Source organism: Corvus cornix, chromosome 22 (genome assembly GCF_000738735.6).
Source record: "Corvus cornix cornix isolate S_Up_H32 chromosome 22, ASM73873v5, whole genome shotgun sequence".
Lineage (NCBI taxonomy): Eukaryota > Metazoa > Chordata > Aves > Passeriformes > Corvidae > Corvus > Corvus cornix.
Window position 1 is genome coordinate 1,785,289 of NC_046351.1, and position 25,250 is coordinate 1,810,538.

A 25,250-nucleotide genomic window follows, 5' to 3' on the forward strand; every position below is an offset into this window, starting at 1 on the left:
AACATAAGCTGGTTAAAGGCACGCAGGGTGAAGCTTTGCAGGTGCCAAAGGGCAGGAAAAGGGGAAAAAAACCTCTCATCTTCCAGGCCAATGGAAATTCAGGAAGTTGGAGAGAATTGCCGAGGCTGGAAAGCAGCCAGGAGGTCGGAGTAAACAGCCTGGTGTTGAACTGAGGACTGGGCACATAACGGAGTGTCCCGAGTCATGGAAATCCTGGAATGGGTTGGGTGGGAAGGGATCTGAAGGATCATCCAGATCCACCCCCTTCCACACCTTCCACTGCCCCAGGTTGCTCCAAACTGGTCTTGCAGCTTCCAGAAATGGGGCATCCTCTGGGAATTCCATCCCAGCCCCTCGCCACCCTCCCAGCCAGGAATTCCTAATTCCCAATATCCCATCCAGCCCTGCCCTCTGGCACTGGGAAGCCATTCCCTGGGTCCTGTCCCTCCAGCCCTTGTCCCCAGTCCCTCTCCAGCTCTCCTGGAACCCCTTTAGGGCTCTGAGGTCTCCCTGGAGCCTCCTCCTCTCTCACCCCGTGCTCTCCCAGCCTGGCTCCAGAGGGGCTCCAGCCCTCGGAGCAGCTCCACAGGCACATGGAAATGGATTTATTGCCCTGAATTCACCACCCCAGGATTTCAAACTCAAGGCAGGTTTGCAGGGGAAGGGATTGTCTTTCATTTCACCAACTAACACAAGCTGGGGGAAAAAAAAAAAACCCAGAATATCTCAGAAACACAAGTTCTTCCAATTTGAACAGAATGCTGGAAGAAGAAGTTAATGTATCTTTCATGAGGACAATCTAGATAATAAGCAACACAATTCCACAGCAAAAGGCTGGGATTTTTATTTTTTTTTTCCCTTTTTCTTTCTTTCTTCCTATTTTTTCCCCCCTTAAATAAGCAGGAATTGCTGCTTGTGGATCGAGGACCAAGGTAAAACTTGAGTCACCAAACATCCCCCAGACAGGAACACGTTGTAACCTCAGGTGTGAAGTGATCCAGGAGATTTTACTTTCAGATTTGGGCAGAAACAACAACTTCAGGAGAAAAAAAAAAAACCAAAAACCAACAAAAAAAAACCCCCTAAACCACGACAAGCCCTCCGTGTGTCAAACCTAAACCGAAATTGTTATTCAGCAATTTGCAACACTTACTGTCATATTAAAGTAATTTCATTTTATTTTTGCTCGCTGGCTCTGCTCTTGTAACAAAACAGCGAATCTTGGGATTTAAGGGGATATTTGGGAGAGAACTGAAGTTATCCGTAAAGGTTTGGGGGTACAGCCTTTAAGCCTGGAAAAGGTGGGAATTTTGCAGGGCAGATGTGACAAAATTGTTGGATTTGGGTGTTTTCCCTTCGTTTCCCACCCTCCTGGCTACGAAGGCTCTGCAACCTCTCCTCCTTTGCATGGAAATATTATCTGTAAACATGCAGGAACTTTCACTTTCTGCTTTTTTATTTGGGAAAACTTCCAAAGGAAAGAAACTTTTGTTCAACCAGCCAATTTCTGACCCTCCCCTGGATGATCTCCAGGTGGTTTTGTTCCTTTGCTGGAGCTAAGAGTTGGTAAAAACCAACACATAAACAGAGAGAAAGTTGAATTATTCGTCCTTGGGGGGTCTCTTCCAACCCAGGATGCTCCACAATTTTATATCTCAGGAATTCTTTAAGCTACAGCTGAAGGCAGCAGTGGATCCAAGTGGCCAAAAAGGTTAAAATTATTATTAATTAAGGTACCAAAAAGAGTGTGGCCAGCAGGAGCAGGGCAGGATTGTCCCTCTGATTTCCAGCCTCTCTCCAGGATCCACACCCCTAAAGCTCAGGATGAAAACAAACCCCCCATGGGCTCACGAGATGATGATTGGTACTCACTTTTTCAAAGGCTCTATGACTGTCTTTTGGATCTGATTCACCTGTGGGAAGCAAAAAAGGGAGGAGTGCACGTCAGGATTGTTGGAAAATCCCCTTGGGACAAGGATGGGTTCGTACAGAGCCCACCACGGGATGGGGGGGGATTCTGAGCACAAGCACAACGTCCTTTAACCAAAAGAGAGGGAATTTCTCCCATGGGAGCTGAAATCCCAGGCAGGAAACTGAGATTAGAGAAACTCGTGTGGGGAAAGTCTTGGAGCTGATGATAGACAGGGAAGGAGGTGAGACACAAAGGTTCTAGACAAGGACACAGGGAATGGCTTCCCACTGCCAGAGGGTAGGGATAGATGGGATTTTGGGAAGAAATCCTTCCCTGGGAGGGTGCAGAGGGGCTGGGATGGAATTCCCAGAGGAGCTGTGGCTGCCCCTGGATCCCTGGCAGTGCCCAAGGCCAGGTTGGAGCAGCCTGGGACAGTGGGAGGTGTCCCTGCCCGTGGCAGGGGGTGGGGTGGGGTTAAATCCCTTCCAACCCAAACCATTCCACGATTCCATGAGAGCCCCAGCACTCCCATTTTCCACCTTCTCCTGGTTGAAGGAGTCCATCCTCTTCATGGCCGTGTCGAAGGCCGTGACCATCTCGAGGAAGGCGGGCTCCTGCTCACACAGGGGGTTGGACAGCAGGTCCGAGGAGATCTTCACAGCAGACTTGGACATGGCTGTGTGGAAAAGAAAGTGGGGACAGGGTCACCTTTCCCACTGCCAGGCAAAAATCAGGGAGCTGAGGCAGCCAGGAGGGGTTCAGCACAACCTTCCAGGGAGATCCTCGCTGGTGGCTGAGAGAAAAGCAACGAAAAGCCACCAATTCATTCATGTAAACAGCCAGAGAAGGGTTTTTATAGAAGTTAAGTCTGAACCACTCCAGTGCGAGGCTTGTGATGCTGCCAGAAATAATCCCAGACTAACAAAAGCACCGTTCTCTTAAAAAAAAAACCCCAGAGATGGAGGTTTTTATACATCTTCTCTCGACAGACTATTAAGTGTCACTCTCAGCCTCACTACAGCTCTTCCACAAGGAGAAAAATCACAGTCCATTAAGTCTTTCAAATGGCTTTACACAAAAAAAAAAAAAAAAAAAAGAAAAACCCACGTATTTGAAGTGGATTTAGTGGGAAAGGACCAGACTGACAGGGCTGGGAGATGAGGTTTCTCTTCTCCTCTCCAAACACGAAGAGCAGGGACACAAAGTTAAGCATTTTCCCTCAATAAGCCTAAATTTTGGATAACGAGCCGGGGGGGAATGCAAAGTCCCTGCAGGCCCCGGGAGTGCCACCAAGAAATCCAGAAGCACCAGGTTATGCTCTTGACTGAGCATTCTGCTTGTTTTCCATCAGCCACATCCCTCTTTATCCAAACACTTGGTCTGCAAAGGGAAAATTCAACGACAGAGCCGCTACACAAACGAGCAAGGAATTAGGGAAGGTAGAGAATGGAAAAAAAGATGAATAAAAAAGGAAAGCATCAATACAAGCAGGGAAAAAATAGACTAAAAAAGCAAAAAAGAAAAGAGCCAGGGGTACTAAAAAAAAAAAGGTTCTTTTTTTCCTCAGTGCTGGAAGTTATTCCAGTTGGAGATCACAAAGCCAGATGCTTGAGCCGGGCTACGGAGGAGCTTCGGAAAGACTCCCTCAGATATTAAAAGTGAAAGCCATCTGAATAATGGGGCTTAAGATCATAAATCAAGGGGTTAAACATTCTGATTTAAAGGTTACACACAATTATAACGGAGAGAGCTCAGAAGCGGCAGAGCTGGGGAGCTCAGCGCAGAGCGAGCCTCTCACTCCGGAATAACAAAGCTCCCGTATCCATCTATTATCCAAACATGAAGGCTTTAGGCATTTAGACCTTGAAACAGATGGGATATAATCCATATGTGTGACCACATCTGAGGAGGGATTTGTGCCAGAACGGGACGGAGTTAAGAATGGCAGAACTCCTTCTGCTGGAAGAAAAATTAAGTTTTCCTTCACAGGAAAGGACTGGAAGGGAACTGGAGGGAGGGAGAGGCCAGGTCATGCTGGGAGATCGGGAATTGAGGGGGTTTGGGCACGTCCAGAGGGAATCTGGGTCAGGAATTTCCTCTGCCTCACTGACATCACCTGTAGAGACCTGAAAAAGTGGGGTCTGAGAGTCCCAGGGCAGGGAGAAGAGGAGAGAGAAGGAGAAGGAGAAGGAGAAGGAGAAGGAGAAGGAGAAGGGGAAGGAGAAGGGGAAGGGGAAGGGGAAGGGGAAGGGGAAGGGGAAGGGGAAGGGAAGGGAAGGGGAAGGAGAAGGGGAAGGGGAAAGGGAAGGGGAAGGGGAAGGGAAGGGGAAGGGGAAGGGGAAGGGGAAGGGGAAGGGGAAGGGGAAGGAGAAGGGGAAGGAGAAGGGGAAGGAGAAGGAGAAGGAGAAGGAGAAGGAGAAGGAGAAGGGGAAGGGGAAGGAGAAGGAGGAAAGGGAGAAAGCATTGCCTGTCCCTCAGGGTGGCCTTCAGGAGGGTCTGCACTGCTCTTTCGCTCATTTAAGCATGTGAGATGCAGCTTCAATGGAAGGGATTTTGGATTTTAGAGTCCACTGCTCGTCTGAGTGGGATAAAATGGAGAACAGCCAGAGAAGCAAACCTGAGCCACGGGGATCCCGTGGGTCACCTGCACCTCATTCCAAAGGAGAGCTTTCACCTCCAGTTAAAGAACATCCTCCTCCTGCTCCTCAAGATCCTATTTTGTTTGGAAAGAGGGTGGGGAAGGGGGTGAGTGATCTCCAGCCACGGGCCAGGGAGTGCTGCTAACACCCCATTCCCTGTTTGCTGGCAGGGCAGCGCGAGAGCCTCGCAGGGAATTTCTGTGCACAGGAATCGCTCTCGTTCTGAGCCGAGTTTTTTGGGAAGAAGGTGGAGACTCGAGCCACCAGTCCCATTTTGCCAGGGAGTGTTTGCAGGCAGTCAAGAACCAACCCCCTGAGCCTGGAGGAATGAGACAGGAGGACAGAATGCTGCCATCCTCACTGGATCCAGGGGCTGGATGTTGGGAATGGGCACTGCCAAGGTGAGGAGAGCCATCCTCAGGGATTGATCTGATCCACCTCCTTTTCCTTCAGCCCTCCCTCAGCAGACTGTGTGCAGAACCTCTCCCTCCACTCATGACTTCAAGGCTTTAAATGAGAAATCAGATCTTCCTGGCTCTGGCCAAGGCTCATTTGTGACTCTGCCATGTAACAGAACGGAAAAAGAAAAGTCCTCCCACAGCTCCTCTGGGACTTGAAATGCTCCATATAAACAACGCCCACTGCAAGGGAGGGGAGGGGAATCCTTAACAAGGAAAAACTTACCAAGGATCCCTGACAATGACCAGAGTCCTCGGAAAGGGCAGTTTTCACCCTGGAAAAGAGTCCTGGGTGTCTGGTGCCTTCCCCACCCCTCTCCCCGTGCTGGGAAGGGTGGGAGAGCACGGGAAAGGCCCGGATCTATGTTTGTGCCTGGCAATATCCACACACACACACACACACACAGGTGAGAGGCTGGATCATAGAAAGCCCCAAATTTGCCTCCTTCCCACTGCCCTGCCCCGCTGTGGCCCCGATCCCTGCCCTGCTGTGACCCCAATCCCACGGGATGAGTGCTGGCCCAGTGCAGCCCACACCTGTTTGTGCTGCTGCCTCTGCCTTGGCTCCGGAGCTGTGGGGGCCAAGCAGGAACTGCTCCAAACCCTCGCTGGGAAAAACCAGCTGGGTTTGGAACAGCTCTTTGCTGCAGGTTCCTGCCCTGCTCAGCTCAGCAACAGCATCCAACAAATCCAGCTCCCAGTTCCCCTCCGCTGGATCCGTCTGCGGGCACAGCAGATTCCGACCAGAGGGATGCGAAGGGAGCTGGGACATGGGACAGGACACCTGCAGGGGCAGATGTCACCCCAAACGTGCAGGCAGAGCTGTTTATTGCTTCCTCCATCGCCCACTGCCACGAGGGGAAGCCAAAAGAAGCAGCCCCCGAGGGAGTGAGCTGGGTTATTCCCGAGGGAGAGCTGCCAGGTCAGCACTTCCCACGGGAAACACGGACAGCCGTGCCCACCTGTGCCCTGCAGCCCCACCCAGACCATCACCCCACCTTCCTGGGGCTTCCAGAGGGTGCTCCACGCCCTTGACTGAAGGAGGTGCAAAAGCACTGCCGGCACAATAGGCTCAGCTGGAGCCGCTCCTGCTGGAGAACCTGAGACCTGGAAGAACAACTCCTGGTTTTATCAGCGGCAGAAACTGAGGCAAAGAAAAGAAAGGGACTTGTCCAAGGCCACAGAGCTCAGGAGACAGGGACTGAGCCCACAGCGCTGTCTGTGCTCCCTGGGCTGAGCTGCTGCTCGCAGCCCTCTCGCAGATGGCCTTGTAACTAAGCAAACTGAGTGGGACTGAGCTCTGGATTTGTTTTCCAGACTTGTCACACATTACTCATGTGATCTCGAGAAAAGTCACTTCGTCTCTCTGTGGCCAAGTTCACAGTCTATGTATCCTCCAGTCACTTACCCAAATCTGCATCTGTGCTTTTCTTCATATCCTTCTGAAGTTTTTTGGTCTGATCTTCCAATCTGAAAGATGGGGGAAAGAAGGCAAAGTCGGAATCTTGGAAAGAAAGGAACCCGAGTGTATCATACGTGCAACAAATCATTTACGGGCTGAATATGCTGGCTTCTGGTGGGAGTTAAAAATATCCAGGCAAGGCTTGATGAAGTTCAGTGCAGCTCAACCCTTTTGGGTTGTTTTCAGATGGTTTTTAACCTTTTCAAGTTGGTGATCTCTTATTCATAGTTCACATATTTCCTGAAAGTTCTCACACTTAACACAAATGGTGAAGCCAAATGCTTCCAGATGATCCGTGTGAGCTCCTGTGACACAGGCAGGATGGCAAAGCCTCTCCTGGGCCTCGGAGGTGTTGGGCTCTTCGGGGACCCCGCAGTTTTCTGGCAATTTTACACTTTGTTTTAGAGCTGCCAGAATCTGCAACCCCACTGCAAATACTTCTCAGGACACCTTTGAACACCCAGAGAAACCCTGAAGAATTGGAAATTACAGGGCAGCGAGGGATTTCTCACTGGGGAGAGCATCACTGGCTAAAACTCCCTGGGAAGATGCAACGAGAGGACATGGCAGGGAAGCACGCGGCCGGTCCTGTCCGACCAGTGTGGTTGATACTCACTGCTGCAGCTTCCCATACTCCCTTTCAAAGTCTCTCTCCACCTGTGGAAAGAAGAGATGGGAATCAGCTCCAGGGCACTGCAGGAGTGTGCAGGGAAGCTGTCCCCGGGAAATGCCGAGCTGAGCCCAGGGAAGCACAAGCTGCAGCTTTAACGGGACTTACGCCTCAAAAGTAAAGGAAGTCTTGGGGTTTTTTGAGCTCCAGACTCTCTTGGAGCAAAGTCACTGCCACCAAACGTGTCGGCTCGAGCCAAGGACATGCTCCAGCACACGGATTGGGAGCTGATGGAATAAATGGGAATGCTGTAAAAGAGGGGAGGTCACAACCTAGCGTGGCTCAGTGTTGGGGAGACGAGCCTGTGTTCTCCCCCACAAACTGAGGGGAGCTGCTTCTCCTCCAGCCCCATTAAGGACCCTGAGGCGGGTCTGGCTGTCTCCTCCTTCCTCATCCTCAAGAGGATGGTGAAACTCCCCCAAACCACCCCCATCTTTGCACTGTTCACCCCCTCCATACACCCCTGAGCCCTGCAACAGCTCCCTCCCATGAAATTCTGGGGCTGGAGCAACAACCCCAGTGGACTGTGACACCTCCAGAAGGGAGGGGAAACCTGCGCTCCGAGCTCAGAGCTCCAGCACAGCCTTCTCCCAATGCTACCTCAGTGCCTGCTCCCTCCTACTTGCTAGCTGGCAGCAAACCTCCAGCGATAGGAGATATTTTAAGGAACTTTCGTTCCATGCTGACTGTTTTAACACACTCAAAACGTTCATTCCACACCTCGTCAACCAGAGAAGCAAATGGATTTCAATTGACCAGCCAAGAGTAAATCCATGCGCGTTTGTTGTCATGGGATCAGCGCTGGGTTCAGTTGTGTTGTCAAGCTCCTGTGCTATTAAGGAAATGCAGAGTGCTGGGAGCAGCCAGGACTAGAAGGATCCAAAGGTTTGTTCCAATTCTTCCTGCTGGCCCCGGGATTTCAATCCCAGGCTCGATGCGACACCACAGCGTTTAATGGGGACGTTTGCTTTTCAAGCAGAATTGCTGTTAAAAGCTCAGGGCTGAAAGATGGAGCTCCGTTTTCTCGAGATCTCCTTGTTTTAAACATCTTTTCGGGCTGCACTTGAACTCCACCAGCCCTGTCTGAGGGCAGGCAGCGCCCAGCCACATTCCAGCCCCATCCCAGCGCCCAGCTGTCCGCACCATCCGCTCCCACCATCCGGGGGATGCGAGCTGGCTCTTTCCCCCCCCCCACCCTCTGCTCCAAAAAACCCTCCCCGGAGCTTCAGCTCCCTTTTCGTGCTGCTAAAATTGGGCTCTGGAGAGAACAGCCACGGAGCAGTGTGGGGGCAGCTCACACGACTTGTGCCTGGTGTTCGGGGAGCCGCAGAAATCCGCGGCAGCTGGCGCTGGCAGGTCAGGTAACCGGCACATAGTAAAACTCACCCTCCCGTCCCCGTGCCTGTTCCGGCTGCTAAAATATCCAGGGAATATTGCACTCTATTTATAGGCCTTAGGTGTGAATTGTTTTGGTTGCAAACCACAGAGGGTCGGGCACGACGCAAAAATGGGCCCCCTTTGAAGGCTGGCGGGGTCATTCCCTTATCGCTCCCTCTCCCTGTTTAGGAGGATCTGCTCAGCAACCAATTCCTCCAAAAGCTGGAAGGCTGGGCTGTGAACTACCTGCAAATATTCAGGGTTTCTGTCCCTTTTTGCTGTCAGATTCGCCCGTTTCCGTGCAATAAGCAGAAGGCGTCGTTGCTTAACGGATATGGAGCAGCTTCCAGGGCCTAAAGGGGCTCCAGGAGAGCGGGAGAGGGACTTGGAAAAGGGCCAGGAGAGACAGGACACAGAGAGTGGCTTCTCCCTGCCAGAGGGCAGGGATAGATGGGATTTTGGGAAGGAATTCCTCCCTGTGACGGTGGCGAGGGGCTGGGATGGAATTCCCAGAGGAGCTGTGGCTGCCCCTGGATCCCTGGCAGTGCCCAAGGCCAGGTTGGAGCAGCCTGGGACAGTGGGAGGTGTCCAGGCCCATGGCAGGGGGTGGAATGAGATGAGTTTTAAGCTCCCTTCCCACCCAAACCACTCTGGGATTTTAGGATTCATTCTATAAAGACAAAACCTCCCCACCCTGCAACCCTCTGGGTGCTGTGACCCCCCCAAAACCTCCCGAGCTGCCCCAAAACCCCCATCCTGGTGCCGGAGCAGGATCCAAATGGGATCGAGGTGACTCCACACAGAGACACTTCAGCTGCCCAGCCTGACTCACATCCCCAGCCCCATCTCTCCCAGACAGCTGCCCAAGGATTGCTCTTATTTTTCACGCCCACAGGCAGCAACTGGCTCCCAGTCCCCACAGTCTGCGAGCTCATGGAGCCACCCAGTCATGGCTGGAGCCCGGATATCCCACAAAAAGCAGCTCTGAGGAGCTCTGGAGAGGAAAAAACTGCTCTCACGTGCTCCCACCCAGCAGAGTCACAGGCAGAGCCGTGCAAGGAGGACAAGCTGGGAACATTTTGCAGAGCACACAGTAATTCCCACTCCCAGTAGCTCTCCATGGTCACACGCAGCCGACAGAGGCTGTGGAGAGGATTAGCACGTTAAGAGTAACGAGAACAAGAAGTACAGGCAAGAAAATTACAATATCCTGAAGGGAAGTTTCCGTATTATTAAAATAATCCCACTGCTCCGCAGCCTCTCTCTGAAACCTCCCAATCAAGCCGTGCTTTCTGTATTGAACCTTTTTTTCTTCCAGGCACAGGGGCTGGGTAATGCAAAAATCGCTTGTCTCGGGGTTTTTATTTAAATCTACATCAAGAGCGACGAGCTCTCGAAAGCTTTGAAATAAAACAACGTTCTCTCCTTCACCCAGTTCTTTTTTTTTGTTGTTTGCAAACACTGGGCCTCCCACCTGTGATAAGATCCCTCCCTGCTCGAAGGGCAGGAGCATCATCACCACCACGGTTACGAGGCAATGGAAGCAAAAGCAAAGCCAACACTACAAAGAGATGGAAATAAGGGACTGTGAGGAACCTTCCAATCCTCCTGGGGTTCGTGTTTTTTCCTGGAGGAGGAAGATGAGCTGATTTCTGCATCTTCCAGTGGGCTCAGCCTCTTCGTGGATCTTGGGGAAAAGAGGGAAGTGTGTGCTTCCTCCTCCCTCCTCGCGAAAAAAAAAAGAAACCCACAGAATTAGGCCATGAATTCTGTTCTAAGATGGAATTTCTGCCGAGCTTTTGCCATCCCATCAAGAGATTCAAGGTAAGTCCTGTGGGTGAATATCCTGAGCCAGAGCTGCAGAGTGCAGGTGGGGCTGGGATGTCATGGACTCCACACCCCCACCCTGCAGGAAAGCTTCCCAGAAAGGCACCAAAGGGAAGAAGGATGCACCTCCCAACTGCAGAGACCACTTTGGCCAGAAAGGGCGGAAGGAAGAGAGCAAAAATGAGCAAAGTGATTTAACTGGCACCACTCGAATTCACCCCAGCATTCCCGTGACTTTTCCTCCACCGTTCTGGGATTTCCAGCTCGCTGGTGGAGCCCAGTGGAACGGCGCTGACGGCCACAGCTGCAGTGGAATCCTGCTGCTCACGGAGCTGCTCCGTCCGACATCCCTGGGGAAGGCAGAGCTGCTGGGATGAGTCAAGGAAGGGAGGTTTGGCAGCTCAGGTCTGCCCTCCCTGCCAAGCTGACTCAGGCCAGCGAGGAGGAGGAGGAGGGCGAGCGGTCTGAGTCAGCCCAGGCCAGAGCAGGGACGAGGGAAGCAGGGAGGGAGACGGGATAAAAACCTCGGCTCGCCCCATGCCGAGCGCCCTGCGGGGATGCAGGGCCGGCTCTGCTCCCCGGCTCCCTGCCTGCTTGGATCATCCCAGCCCCGGTGAAGGGCAGGGAACAAACCCGGGGGGACGCAGGTGAACTTCAGCTGGAGCTGCAGCAGAGCTGGGGAGACGAGACAGCTCCGATGGCAGCGCAACCTCTGCTGGGAGCAGAGCTGTCCCGAGGGAGGGAAGAACGTCTCTGCCGTAAGAGGCTTCGTGGCTGAGCAATAAACATGGAGAGATATAATTCTAACAGGTTTAACTCCTATCACTGGGCATTAGTTTAATTGGGCTGCGGGCCCGTGGCCCTGCTGACAGCAGGTCCTCTCTGAGCATTAGATCCTCCCACCCGGCTCCCGGAGCCCGGTGACAGCTGCTCTTTTCAGGGAAGAGGAGGGGAGAGATTATGCTGTCTGGAATTGGATTTGCCCAGGTTAAGGTGGAAACAAAGCACAGGCACGTCTGGGGAGGGGGAGATCACCTGAGTTCACCAGCTGATATTTTCTGCTGGGGTTTCCTTCCTCCCTCAAGAGCTAAACTGTGCCTGACACCGTGCCCTTCTCCAAAGGATCACAAGCGAGTGGGCACGGGGAGTCATGACTAATTCCTCGGCAGCCCAGGCAAATTGCTTTTCAGGACTACTGCCGGCCTAGATCTGACACCAGCCCCAGCATCAAGACAACAAAAAAGCCTCTCTGGCTCGCTGAGCCTCTCGGCAAAGCCACCCTCCTCTCCTGACTCCAGTCCCAGGCCTCATGGAGAGCCAGAGAAGTTAAATCCTAACAAACGCTGCTTTTTTTTATCCTTCCCCCTCACCATCCTCTTTTGTGGTCCGGTCTCTGTGAGTGGGAGATCCTCTACCCACAACCACTTCCCTTCCGATGGGCTTGGGATGCAGCCCTGGAGATGCCACACCTTCCCACTTCCTGCGGCGGGCTCCGGAGCCCAACATCTGGAACATCCTGGCCCTTGGCTTCTGCCGCTGTTCCCCAAAGCCTGCACAGATGGAGTGTCTCAGCCTGCGACTGGGAGGTAAATTTGGGGGCCTGCAGCTCACTGAAGCTACAAAGCAACCCCATCCCTTCCACACCACGGCGTGGAATGCCTGATCCCGGGGGATCTCGGTGGTTTCCTGCCGTTTGTTCTGCTTTGAAGGGCTGCACTCCGTGCTTGGCGTGAAGTTCCAAGGCTTTGGGCTTCCTGTTTTTTGCTTTCCCTGTATCTGCTGCCTGGAGAGCAGCAGCAGCATCATCATCATCATCATCATCATCACAGGGCAAATGGAAGCCATTTAGAAACCAGCTTGAACTTTGTTGACACAAAGTCTTGTTCCTGGGGGAGCTGAGGAAGGAAGGAAGGGAAAGGGAAAGGCCTGGAAGCGCTCTGGGTGCTGAATGAACCTCTGCCTGCCGGATATTCTGAGCTGTTCTATTTAATACACACACATGTATATATAAGCAAAGCCTGCCAACTGCTTCAGAACAGCACATTCCAGCAGCTCCGGGGAAGGGAAGATCTCAAAGGTGCCACCGCTCATCTGCAGGGAGCCCGAGCTCAGGGAGGGCTGATTTTAGGGGAGAAAAACCTCTCCCAACAGCAAACGCAGCAGGAGGGGAGGGAAATCAGCAAAGAAATATAAAATATTCAACTGGGGTGTGAGAAATGGGTAGGCTGGAGATGCCAAGACACCCAGAGCTGCAGAGCAGTTGGTTCTTGCCCCAGCCTGGAACGACAGCGGCGTTGGGAACACTGGGAAAGGGGATGAGAGGCAAAATGTCATGGAGCGAGGAATGTGGGGGCTCCTGACACGAGCTGGGAGTGGGGTGAAGAGTTGAGGCTGGGTTGCCTCACCTGAGGGACCACAGGCAGCAGCACTGTCCTGGTGGATGGCCAGCCCCTGGAAAAGGGTGGCTGGAAACACACGGAAAAACCACGGAGGAATTTTACCAGTCCTCGTCGCCTGCCTGGCTTAAATTCTGTACTGACAGTTTGGAGCTGTTACAGAAAATTGCTGCTCCACGGCAGCAGACAACCACCAAATCCTTTAAAATAAAACATGACAATCAAGCCTTGAAGGGAGTGGTGGGATTAGCCCTCTGCCTCCAAGGAAAATGTCATGTCCCAAGGAGAAACTGCCCCACAAACGCGGGTGCCCACGCATCCCACGGAATTAGCAGAGTGTCCCGGAGAGGAAGGATCAGGGATGTCAGGCTGTGCAGGGGATTAGGTCACCAACGCCGGCAGAGGGACAAGCTCTGCCCCACGCTGCCTCTCAGGGCTCCCATTTTAGAGCAGGTGTCCAGGTGAGTTTTCAGGGCCAGCTCCTGGGAGGTTCCACAGCTTGGGTTTTTTTTTTTTTTTTTTTTTTGGTTGTTTTTTTTTTGGCACGGGACAAATGCAAAGCCAAGCTGCTTAAGAAGGGAAAATACCACAGCCAGCTGCAAGCAGCAGCACTTGGGGTAGGAGCCTCAAATCCACGGGAATACAAAATGCTTTTTTAATTTGCTTTTAAAGCAAATGCTGTGCAGCACAAATTAATTCACGCCCGAGCACTAAGCATCTCAGCTTATAAGCCTTTCTTTGGAAACAGTTATATTCAGCGATCTGAACCACTCCTCCTCCTCCATCTGCTCCGAAAGGATGAACAAACAAGCCATTGCTGAAAGAAGGAAGGAAGGAAGGAAGGAAGCAAACCCGTTCAGCCATCTCCGAGGAAAACCGTGCCAGACCAAGAGAGCTCTTTTCCCCCACCCCACACACACCCCACCCCCCCCAAAAAAAAAAGAAAAAAAAAAGAAAAAAAATTATCATTCCAACAGATCCCAAACCAAAATATTCTCCCTGGATGGGGCTCCCCCTCGCTCCTCGCACGAGGAGCCGAGCGCTGGTCACACGCGGCAACAGGTTCTGCTGCTCCAGCTCCCTCCCACACGCTGCAAAATGGGACGAGTCAAAGTGCCGGCTTGACTCATCAGCCACATGATCCAAGGCTGGAGCTAAAAAGGGGGAACTGGTTTACTCACTGTCTTGGGTACAATCTGTTTCTTGGGCTGCCCGATCTTGAACGGGATCCTGGAAAAGAGAGAGGAGAAGGGAATGTGTGAGCGGCGCTGACGATGCCGGGCTTGGGCGGCCCGGCCCCGTGCTGGGGGTGGGTTTGGGGGCAGCAGGGATTGTCCCGGGATGGCAGCCCCTCATTCCAGGCACCGTGCACCCCCTGGGGACGGAAAGGGTGGGAGAGACTGTGGGGAGACCTCTCAGCATTCCACAACTCCCTCCCACGGGGCAGCTCTGATCTCTGCTCCCTGTGACAGGGACAGGACCCAGGGAAGGGCTGGAGCTGTGCCAGGGAGGGTTAGGTTGGATTTTAGGGAAAAATTCTTCCCTCAGAAGGTGCTGGGGCACTGAACAGGGAATGGTCCTGGCTCCCAGGCTGCCAGAGCTCCAGGAGCGTTTGGACACTGCTTCCAGGGATGCCCTGGGTGGGATTTTGGGGGTGTCCGTGCAGGGCCAGGAGCTGGGCTGGATGATCCTGGTGGATCCCTTCCAGATTCTCCAAGAGTGCCACCCCTGAGGTCAGCCCCACACATCCTTCCCCACCCTCCTTCCACCCCAAACCAACGCAAGGATGCTCCACAAGCAGCTGAAGAACCCTCTCTGCTTCAAACCAAATCTGATGGGGAGGATAAAATACTAAAAAAAAAACCAAACCAAACCCCAAACAAACCCTGTAAATATTTAGAAAGAGGATATTAAAAAAAGCAACAGCCCAGTGTCTGGAGCTGTGAGCTGCTTCAAAGGATTCCTCCGCTCCCACAGCTGGAGGAGAGGCTCACCTGCCAGCACAGCCTTCATTCTTAAAATCCCTAATTCCCAGGAAAATCTGGGTTACCTCAATGGTTTCCTTGGAGGTGAAGATTACTCTAAATAAATTACACAACATATGTAAGGGTGGCTGGGTCAGCTGGGAGCAGCCACGCAGGCAGCCTGAAAATAATTGGATTTCTTTCACCTATCAGTATAATGAAAATCCGGGAATTCGACTGCTGTTGTCAATGGATTTAATTAAGTTAAAGAGGCGCTGCTTGGTTAAAGCACCTCAGCCAAAACCTCCCCATGTTTTCTGGGTTGTGGTGATTTAAATAAGTAGAAAAAATTGAGGTCGTAATGACATGAAAGTGGCGTTTGCCAGAGATGCTTCACCTACAGCTCAGCTTCATCCCATCCCATCCCATCCCACCCCACCCCATCCCATCCCATCCCATCCCACCCCATCCCATCCCACCCCATCCCAAATCTGCACCAGGAGCTTCCAGGGAAAGTGTCCCAGTCCCCTCCCGAAAATTTGGACCGGACCAGCCCAAACTCTCACGCTGCTACACCAAACTTGAGCTAAACCCACAGACTTTGGGACTGTGTTTTCCCGCTGCCTCCCAGTCTGGCTTTTCCCACTGCTGGTTTTCCATTTGCTTCCCACCAGCTCCACTTCCAAGCCCCCAGCACCGCTCCATCCAACAGCTGGACCCCCAGGAAATATTTTTATCCGAGTAACCTGTTCTAAAACCCAACTGTGTGCTTGGGAGAAAGGGTTTGCCATGGAAGAACACGCAGGATCGGGAAAAAACCACCCCGGATTATCCAAACTCCAAACCTCGCTCTTCCCACCTTTCCCGTTGTTTTCAAACCAACGCTGTAATTACCCACCGGGAATAATCCAGGCCTGCACCCCCCGTGTCCCTCCCTGAGCAGCTCTGGAGCCAACCTGAGTCACCAGGTTTAAATTTAAAGGGTTTTTTTTGGGGGGGAGAACTTCCTGTTTATGGTTCTCGGCTGGGACCGGTGTAATTTTGGGTTTAACCCTTTCCAGCTCCTGTGGCGCTGTGTGAATCACCCTTCTTTTATAAACAAACACCACTCTGCTGTATAATTTCCCTGTCAAGGACTGGGGGTGTGGTGCCTTACAGGAAGAAAACAAAAATATATGGATTTTTTTGTTTTTTTTCTCCTTTGTGTTTTCCTCCGTGGGTCAAATATAAACTAAAATGAGGCACCTCCCGCCTGCCAGGCACAGCCAGGTGCTGTCACTTGATGTTTTTGGAAGAGATGGCATCAACTTGCCGTGGAAGGATTAAAAAAAAATGGGGTTTTTACTCAGGGGAGTGTTATCCCAGTTAAAACCAGTTTGCCGCTCTCTGGCAGGGCGGGAATAAGCAGGGAGCTGGAGCCAGGCTGGTTCCCAGTGGGAAAGGACAATTAAAAAGGGGATGAAAGCATTACCTGTGCACAACCTGCCCCTCTGCCTTGTCTGGGGGGGCACAGGGAGCATCCCAAACTGGTGTTGAACACTGGAAAAATGGTTAAATCGAGGGAATTCTGGTAAAAAGAGGGATGTGGGGCAGGAAAAGCCATGAATCAGCATTGGCTGGATATCAGAGCTGGGAGCACAGGGAGGGAAGGCAGTGGGGGCCCAGGGGGTTCTGTCCCATCCTCATTCCCCATCTCCACCCCCCCACGGAGGGCAAGGAACCCCAAAAATCCCTTCTTTTCACCCAGAAACAAAAGGAACTCAGTGGAGCGCTGCAAAGCCCCCGTGCAGCAGTAAATATCTCTATCAGCATCGTGATGCCGCTTGGTAATTATGTCTGTCTCAGTAAAACCTCTAAAAAATAACCCTGTGCAAGTCAGGTCTGTTCCTCAATTACTGGGGTTATTTTGGTTTTTTTTTGGTTCTGTTTTACAGTTTTACATAATTTTCCTGGTTTCTAAATCACCGCCTTTTAATATGATTCTCAGGGAGGGTTGGGGTGGGGGGGGGAGATGGATGAGCAGGGAAGCAAGCAGTAAGGAAACAAATAAAGATGAGAAGTATGGATTTCTATTGGAGCTTTTCAACCAAATGGATTCACCCCACGCCTCAAAACTGCTGCTGGCACCGAATTTTCGCCCCTCTGGGAGTTTGTGGCCCTGCCTGCAAAACTGGGGGGGACACACAAAGTGCAGCTGCCACAGCAGCATCACAACCATTTCCTTCAAAATGAAAGAGTTTTTTTTGGTTTAAAATGTATGATGGGGGATAATAAATAAAACTGGGGGGGGGGGATGGATCCATAGCCATCGCTGCCATGAATTCCCAGCGTGGCACGGATCTCCCTGGTACCTTAAAAGCTCAGCCTGGCTCTATAAACACCAAAGAAAAACCAGAATTGGGGCTTTTTTTTTTTTTTTTTTTTGATGTCTCGTTTCTGCTGAGCGAGAGAAAGCTGGGGTTGTGTTTGGGGTGTGAAATCCCTTGAAATCCCGTTCCTGAAGAGCCGAGCGCGCTGAGTCACAGCCGGAGCGTTCCCACCCCGCGGGGCTGGGGGAGCATCCCGGCCCCTCGCAGCCCCCTCCCCGCGAGGGCACCGGGAGTTTGGGAAGGCAGCGGGCTTCAGTGGGGAGGGAGGAGGCTGAAGCACTGCAGGGAGAGGGTGGGAAGAGCTTAAAGTAGGGGAAAAAAGTGTGGGTGGAGAGAATCCTGCGAGCTCTACTCGGGGATGCTCAGGAACCCCAGGGAGGGGAAGGTGGGAGAAGCTGTGGCTGATTTTCCTCTGAAGTTTCCCCAGCAATCTCGTCTATTTACTCGGCTTTTCCATGTGCAAACGCAGGGCCACACGCACCAAAAGCAGTTAATTCTCCTCTGGATGCACAGGAGAGTTGGAAACAAACCTCCCAGGCGGGGGGGGGATCCAGCTCGATGAGGTCTGCGGGGAGCTGCAGCTTAAAACGTGGAGCTCCCCCTCCCACTCCCCGCCGGTCCCCCGGAACGGAGGCACGCAGGAATTGCCTGCAGGAATCACTCAATCCCTGCCACTTTCGGGAGGAATGGTCCTTTCCTAGGGTGGACCGAGCAGGACATCAAACCTTGGCATCGCCCCTGGCCGTGGGGAGCTGGGATGGAGCTCAGAGCGTGCCCAGGGGATGAATCCCCGCGGGATGGGATCGTTTCTCCCGGCTCATTCCAGCTGAACGTGGCTTCTTCGCCACCCCTAATCAGGCCCCAGAAGACCCTTGGCAGATAAGCAAGGGATAAACGCCGAATATTTTCACCCACAGCTGATAAAACGCTGCCCCTGGGGACGCTGAGCTGCCAGGCAGGGACTGGGGAGGGAGGGAGGGAAGGGAGGATGGACAGACAGATGGACAAGCAGGGACAGGGACAGCAGGGGCTGGGGCAGTTTGGATGTTAATTAATTTGGGAAAAGTGGCACTGAGCCTCGGAATTCAATATTCCTGCCCCAGGTGGGCACGAGTGGCATTTGCTGGGGACCTGCAGGTCCCGCTCTGGTATGAACTGGTGGCCACGACTGGTTTTTACTGGTACCACTGCCAGACAACCAACTAAATCCATGTTTTGTGGGAAGTGCCCACTTCCCGTGGAAAGTTTCAGGGCTTTTTTTTCCCCCTTCCTCTCTCTCTCTCTCTCTCTCTCATCGAAACCCCAAGCGCCAGCACAGCCTGGATCCCCGCCAGAGCTTCTCACTCTTTGAATTTCCACCAAAAATCTCAATTCCTTCACCGGAAAGGAACCTCTCTGTGCCTGCAGGCAGGAGGATGACACCCAGCCTCCCGCGCTGCCAGGGTGACCCCAACCCCCCGAGCCTGGTTTTCCCAAGGATTTTGGCATGTGGGATGATGAGGGATTCTACAAACCCGTCCCTGATCCTCTGTGCAGACAGAAAGTGGCCCGAAGCTTCCGCAGAAACTGTGACAGGGCCCTTCCCTGAGCCCTTCCCTTTGGAAGCTCCTGGTTTGGGAGTGGATTCAGCTCAAGGTGTAGCTGCATCCACAAAAGCTGCCTGGTCGTGGGATCGGCCGCTATCCCAGAGGGATCAAACACCGACAGGAAGGTCGGGAGCACACCGGGAAGGACGTGAACCTTCATTTCCCCACTTTCTGAGTGAATTTGGTCGAGCTTCTCCTCCCTCTGAGCTCGGGTAAAGCTTCCCTACGGAACAGAGGTGTTAGGGAAGGACTTTTCCATGATATGGGAAGGGCAGGAAGTTCAAAGGAAGCTGGGAGGGCTCTGCCCAGCAGCATTCCCGAGTCTAATCCCAGCCTGCACAAGGAGAGGGAACACTGCACGCCAAAATCTTGGAAACCTGCACATTCCCTGAGCACCCTAAAACCACCCAAAGGCCAGGAGGGGATCCCAGCCGTGCCCAGGTGAGCCAGGCAGGCCCAGGTTAGGCACTGATCTCCCGGATGGCTCCTCGCTGTGCTCCCGGCGTGTCCATGGAAACCGCAGGCACCGTCCCACCCCGCTCCCCCCTCCCCGCCTCGCAGGAACTCATGGCAACCGCTCCAAACACAGCGCGGAGGCAAAAAAAAAAAAAAAAAAAAATAAAAAAGGGAAAAAAAAAATTATTCCAACGGATCACAAACAGCTTCTGTCGAGCGAGACTCTGCGCCAAATCCCCGTTTGGGTGCTCTCCTCGTGGAGATGAGAGGGGAGGTCACGGCGTGGGGATGGGAGGGGTGTGGGGATGGGATCCCTCGGGAATGAGCGTGCCCATCCCGCGGGTGAGCGTTCCCACCTGGATTTCAAGCCCGTCCCTGGAAACTTGGAGGCTTTAAGCCACGCAGGGATGTCAGGGCGAGCCGCTGCAGCGGGGGAGAAGGGAAAGAGAGGTGTAAAAAGAGGGGAAAAAAAGAGGTGTAAACATCGGTTTTCTGGATTTTAGGTCAGGCCAGGGAAAACGAGGCACCTTCCTGAAGTTTGGCAGAGGAGGGGTGAGCTTCTGGGCGCGGGTCCCTCTGCATCCTGCACGGAGCCAGGCGCGGTGTCAGTGTTAAGCAAATCAAAAATAATGTCAGAATCCTCTCTCCCACCCATTCCAAGAGGAGCATGAAAAAAATAATGATATTTTACTCACCCATCAAAAGAAAATTACTCACGCCAGGCGCGTGGGCGAGCAGAATTTTGCAGGGCTGTTTTAGGCCCTGACTATGCTACAAAAATATCCATTTTCAGCACGGTTGTGAAACACGGTTGTGGCTCAACCAGAGCACTGGCTTGGAGCTACCTGGACCAAAAAAACCAGGTGGAAAAATGAGCCATTAAGGAACAACCACTCCGAGGGCCACGATGGTGGCAGGGGAGGTGGCAGGAGGCTCTTCCCGGCTGCTCCACCCTGGGAGATGCCCGGCTGGCACTCCAGTTTCACCATGATAAAAACTTTGGGAAGTGCACAGCACCTTGCACAGGTGCTGCAGGTAGCAGGGAGGTGTTTGGGAGCCGTGCTCACCGCTCTGGTATCCACTTGCTTCATCCCAGTTAATTTTATCCCGGGCTCATCTCCCGATCCCAGTATCACTGAGACCTGCAGGGAGGGGGGAGCGCTGCCATCGACCACGCCAGGCCCCAAAAAACATCAAACCCACTGCAAATCCATCCAGCCTCCCATCCCTCTGGGACACAGGCGGCTCCTCCTCACCTCCATCCCTAAATATCCCAGAAATCACTCCCAGCCACTCAACAGCGCTCTGGGGAGTTAAACATTGCGTAACCACCCTTTCCCACTCTGCCTTGCCATGGATGCCAGCTCTGGAGTCCACTCGGAGAGCTCCCTGCCAAGAGGCATATGGTCCCCCAGCCCTGCCCCGAGCACAACGAGCGCACGAGCTTCGCGCTCCCCGTCAACATTTGCTTCCCGTGTTTTTTCCTCCCAGTAAATACCAGCTGTTGCAGCGGTGCCGGGAGCTGGCACGCTGCTGAAAATGCCCTTTTCCCTGTGGGAATTCACCTGGGGGGAGTGGGAAACCGAAGCAGGGGGTATTTGGGAGGCTGGTGACGAGGTTTGGTTTGATGTGGTTTCAGGAAGCTTAAAAAACGCTTTATAAAGTCAAAAACGAGGCACTCGGGGCAGTAAGGGAATGATGCAGTGAAATCCAGCACTCCATTCCCTTTATTTTTAGAAGGAGTGATGGCCAAGGGAATCACTGGATTGCACAGGAGGAAGAGGGGGATGAGGACACTCCAAGAGATCCCAATCCACAGCGCCAAAGCCTAAAGGAAGACACAGAGCTGGGCTGAGATTCCCAAAACATCTCAGCTGTCCATGCAAGGCTGTGTCCCAAAACAAGCCTACTCCTGCTCTAAATAAAGCTCAGCCTAGAAAGACAGCGCTGCCTCACTGCCTGGGTGCAGGAATCGGGAATTTGGGGGTTTAATCCAGGCTCTGTCACCACTGGATTACTCCGAGCCCTCTGGAGGAGTTTTCCCGTGTCGGTACAAGGGTCATCGTCGTGCTCCTGGGAGTGACCCCTGTGTTCCTGGGAGCATTCCCTGTGTTCCTGGGAGCATTCCCTGTGTTCCTGGGAGTGCTCCCCATGTTCCTGGGAGCGCTCCCCGTGTTCCTGAGAGTGCTCCCTGTGTCCCTGAGAGTGCTCCCGATATTCCTGGGATCATTCCCTCTGTTCCTGGGATCATTCCCCGTGTTCCTGGGAGCATTCCCTGTGTTCCTGGGAGCATTCCCCGTGCTCCTGGGAGTGCTCCCCGTGCTCCTGGGAGTGCTCCCTGTGTTCCTGGGAGTGCTCCCCGTGTTCCTGAGAGTGCTCCCTGTGCTCCTGGGAGCGCTCCCCATGTTCCTGAGAGTGCTCCCCATGTTTCTGAGAGTGCTTCCCGTGTTCCCAGCCCTCACGCAGCACACAGAGCTCCCAAAGAGCGAGGGATAGCCCAGGATTAACCCCGCACAACTCAACAAGGCATCAACCTGCCAACAGCCCTTAAATCTCTGGGGATCTCCTTCGCAAAAAAATTAAGGATATGAGTGTCCAGGAGCCGAGGTTGTGCCACTTCCCAGCTCTGCAGGACAGAGTTGAGGAGGAAGCTCCATCCTCTTCCTCGTCTGCAGCAGCCAGCCTCTGGAAAAAGAGGGATCAATCCAGGACTAACGGTGCCCAAGGCCAGAGAGACGCACACAGAAGCTGAGCAAAGTCCCCACTTCCCAAAGCAGCCAGGGCTGGAACAAAGCTCTCCCGCTGCCAAGCGATGTCAGAGCAGCAGCAGCGGGGCCGGACGCGCCTCACTGTGACATTTCAGCAGCGGGGCACGACCCCGACGTGTGTCAGCGCTGCCGTGGACGTCACGCCCGGCCCTGAACCCCGGCCCCCCGTGAATGGCCCGATTCATCCCGGGTGGGCAGCTCCGGGAAGGATCGGCCGGGAGGGTGGACGGTCCAGGGCCGGACTGAGGGCGATTGTGTGGCTGCCACGGTGCTGGAACCCCGCGGGCTGCGAGCCCCTCGTGCGTCAGCGCGGCCGCCGCGCTCCGGAGGCTGACGCGGCCGGAGAAGAAAGAGGAGACTCAGAATTCCCTGGAGTCCCCAGTTCCCCCCTCGCCCAGCAACGACCTCGGATTCCTCCCCAGAAAGAGGCGAAAACACCCGGCCTCCCAGTGAAAGGTCTCCCAGAAAAAGCCCCGGCGTTGTGGCGACAAGCGACGGCCTCCAGTGAGATCCCCGGGTGGAGGTGTGGGTACTCTGCATCCAAATTATCCCACAGCCAACACATGAAGGGATCATTTATCTCATTTACCCCTCGCATTTTGGCTCTGAAGCTCCTCCAGGACCAGAGGGTCTCTTCCAGAGTCCCTTCCCTCAGACTCCCTGGGAAAAGGCAGCTCCAAGAGCTCGTTAGCCAACAGCGTCCGTAATTGTTGCTGTTCTGAGTAAAGCACAAACGAAGTGATTCCAGTGGATAAATGTGTATTTTTAGCCCAAATGCCCAATTTTAATCAGCACCTGTGTGTTCCTCATGACACTCTCGCAGTACATTTCCAAACCACAACTTCCACAGCTCCCAACCCAAAAAATTTTCCATTTTCACCATGGAACTCAACGTTCCAGGCAAGGAAAAGGCCTTTTAGTCCTTAATCCATCCCGGCCTTCATCTCTCACAACAGTGCTGGATCTCCAGAACTACCCGGGATCAGAAATCACGCACACCAGTCCAGATTAATTTCTAATATTATTACTTTCCAACATAATTCAATTAAATAAGCACCAAAGGAACCAGCGCGTCCAAACTGAGCCCTCACCTGATAAAAACACAGGTGGGAACTCTTCTTTCCTCTTTTTTGCAGGAAAAAGCTTTGTTTTCATGGAGTTGAAGGTGGTTTTGCAGCATTTCAGACCATGGAGCCCATGGGGACATTTGGGGACCCTGCAGCAGCAGGGGCACGGGGCAGGGAGGAGCTGGGAGGGGGCGAAGGGGTCAGGGGGTGCTGTGGGGGGCACAGGTGAGGGGTGTGAGGGGTGCACACCCGTGTGGGTGACTGCAGGGAAAGCAGCGGGGACAAACCCGGCCAGGACCGGGACAGCCCTGGGGATCCCACCAGGGCCAGTTGCAGGGTCTCCACCAGGACAAGCCCTGCCAGCACCAGCATCCGCTCCAGGCCCAGCACCGAGGCCACCCTTGGCCAGCACTGGGGACTCCGTCGGGGCCAGCTCTGGGACAAGCCTGACCAGCACCGCGGGTCCTCCAGGGCCAGCAATGGGCCAAGCCAGGCCAGCACCGGGCCAAGCCTGACCAGCACCGGGCCAAGCCCGGCCAGCACCGGGCCAAGCCCGGCCAGCACCGGGCCAAGCCAGGCCAGCACAGGGCCAAGCCCGGCCAGCACCAGGCCAAGCCAGGCCAGCACCGAGGACAAGCCCGGCCAGCACCGAGGACAAGCCCGGCCAGCACAGGGGGCCTTCCAGGGCTAGCAATGGGCCAAGCCAGGCCAGCACCGGGCCAAGCCCGGCCAGCACCGGGCCAAGCCTGACCAGCACCGGGGCCAAGCCCGGCCAGCACCGTGAACCCCACCGGGGCCGCATCCAGGGCCTACACCCGGACAATCCCCGGCAGCACCGGCTCGGCTCCAGGGCCTCCAGCGGGGCTCCCACAGGGCCGCTCAGCACCGGGGCCCGCTCCGGGACCATCCCCGGCTCCTCCTCAGCCGCAGTGCCCAGGGTGAGGAGCCGGGAGCGGGCGGGCCAGTGCCAGCAGTCCCGGTTCCCCCGCCTTCCTCCGCTCCCGGTCTCGCTGGTCCCGGTGCCCTTGCCCTGCCCGGCTGCCGGTGCTCGCGGTGCCCCCGCCCTGCGCCGCTCGGGGGTCCCGGTGCCCCGGGGGTCGCCCCGCACTCACCAGCTCATGCTCCCCCTCCGCCCCGCGCCGCTCCCGGAAGTGCCGCCGCTTTAGGCCCCGCCCCTTCCGGGAGCGCTCACCCCCGCCGCGCGCCGCGGTGACGCCACCGGGGGCCGTGACGTCACGCGGGGAGGGAGCGTGACGTCACGGGCAAGGCGCGCGGGGAGAAGACCCTGAAATTCGTCCGATTTCGGTGCAAAGGCTGGAAATGGGGCGGGAGGGGCTGGAGTTAAACCTCTGGGAGCTGTGGGGCATCCCTGGGGTGGGTGAGGAGAAGGAATTGCCTGGATCATCCCTGGGGTGGGCGAGGGCACGGGAAGGGGATGCCCAGGGACAACCCAAAAGTGGGTGAGGGCAGGAGCATGGAGTGCCCAGGAACACCCCGGAGCACCCCGGAGCAGGCGGTGGCACAGGGAGGGGATGCCCAGGAGTGTCCCTGGGGTGGGCGAGGAGAAGGAATTGCCTGGGAGCGTCCAGAGGTGGATGAGGGCACGGGGAGGGGATGCCCAGGGGTATTCCCTGGGGTGGGCGAGGGCACAGGGAAGGGATTCCCAGGAGCATCCCGGGGTGGATGTGGGCAGGGGGTGCCCAGGGACATCCTGGAGTGGGTGAGAGCTTGGAGAGGAGCAGCAGTGCCCCGATGGAGGAAATCCAAGGGAAAGGCAGAGGGATGCGTGTCACCTTTGGAAGAGCAGGAGCACCCAGTTTTGGGGAGAACCCCCCGAAATCCATCTTGAGGAGGCTGGACATGGGTGGGAGGGGCAGCACAGTCATTTTGGTGACCAACAACCCCCGTGTCCTCAGCACTGACCCCGTCGGCCACCACCATCCGTGACCCCGGGTGGAAGCAGAGCCCCCCAAGATCTGGGTGGCCTCGGACCCCCATTGTCCGCCCAGGGTGACATCCTGGGGCTGGGAACGGGCTTGGTGACACCGGGCTGGTGACACCAGCCACATGCCAGCACATGGGGCGGAGGCCCGGGCTGGGCGCCAGCGGTGGCTTTATCAATTAGCAGGTGGAGGTAAACAGCGCGGTAATTACAGCCAGGGAGGATGATGCTAAACTGGGAAGGTGTTACCGACACCGCTGAGGACAGGGATTAGCCCAAAAGGAGCAGGGGGGGCAGATCCGGGGGGGTGACCAGTGGGGATGGCGTCAACCCCCACCGGCTGTCCCATTTTGTGCT

General features: G+C 54.6%; 1 protein-coding gene across 1 annotated transcript in view; it reads right to left on the reverse strand.

The window, feature by feature from the left end:
- BIN3 (bridging integrator 3) overlaps positions 1–25,017 on the reverse strand; it is a 41,277-nt gene extending 16,260 nt beyond the window's left edge. Inside the window, exons 1-6 of the mRNA XM_039564172.1 lie at positions 24,064–25,017; positions 13,923–13,971; positions 7,088–7,128; positions 6,418–6,479; positions 2,452–2,588; positions 1,873–1,913 (exon numbers count right to left, since the gene is read on the reverse strand). Coding sequence (XP_039420106.1) covers positions 1,873–1,913; positions 2,452–2,588; positions 6,418–6,479; positions 7,088–7,128; positions 13,923–13,971; positions 24,064–24,071 — 338 coding nt within the window. The 5' untranslated portion in view covers positions 24,072–25,017. The remainder of the gene's footprint in view (positions 1–1,872; positions 1,914–2,451; positions 2,589–6,417; positions 6,480–7,087; positions 7,129–13,922; positions 13,972–24,063) is intronic.
- Positions 25,018–25,250: the final 233 nt, after the last annotated feature.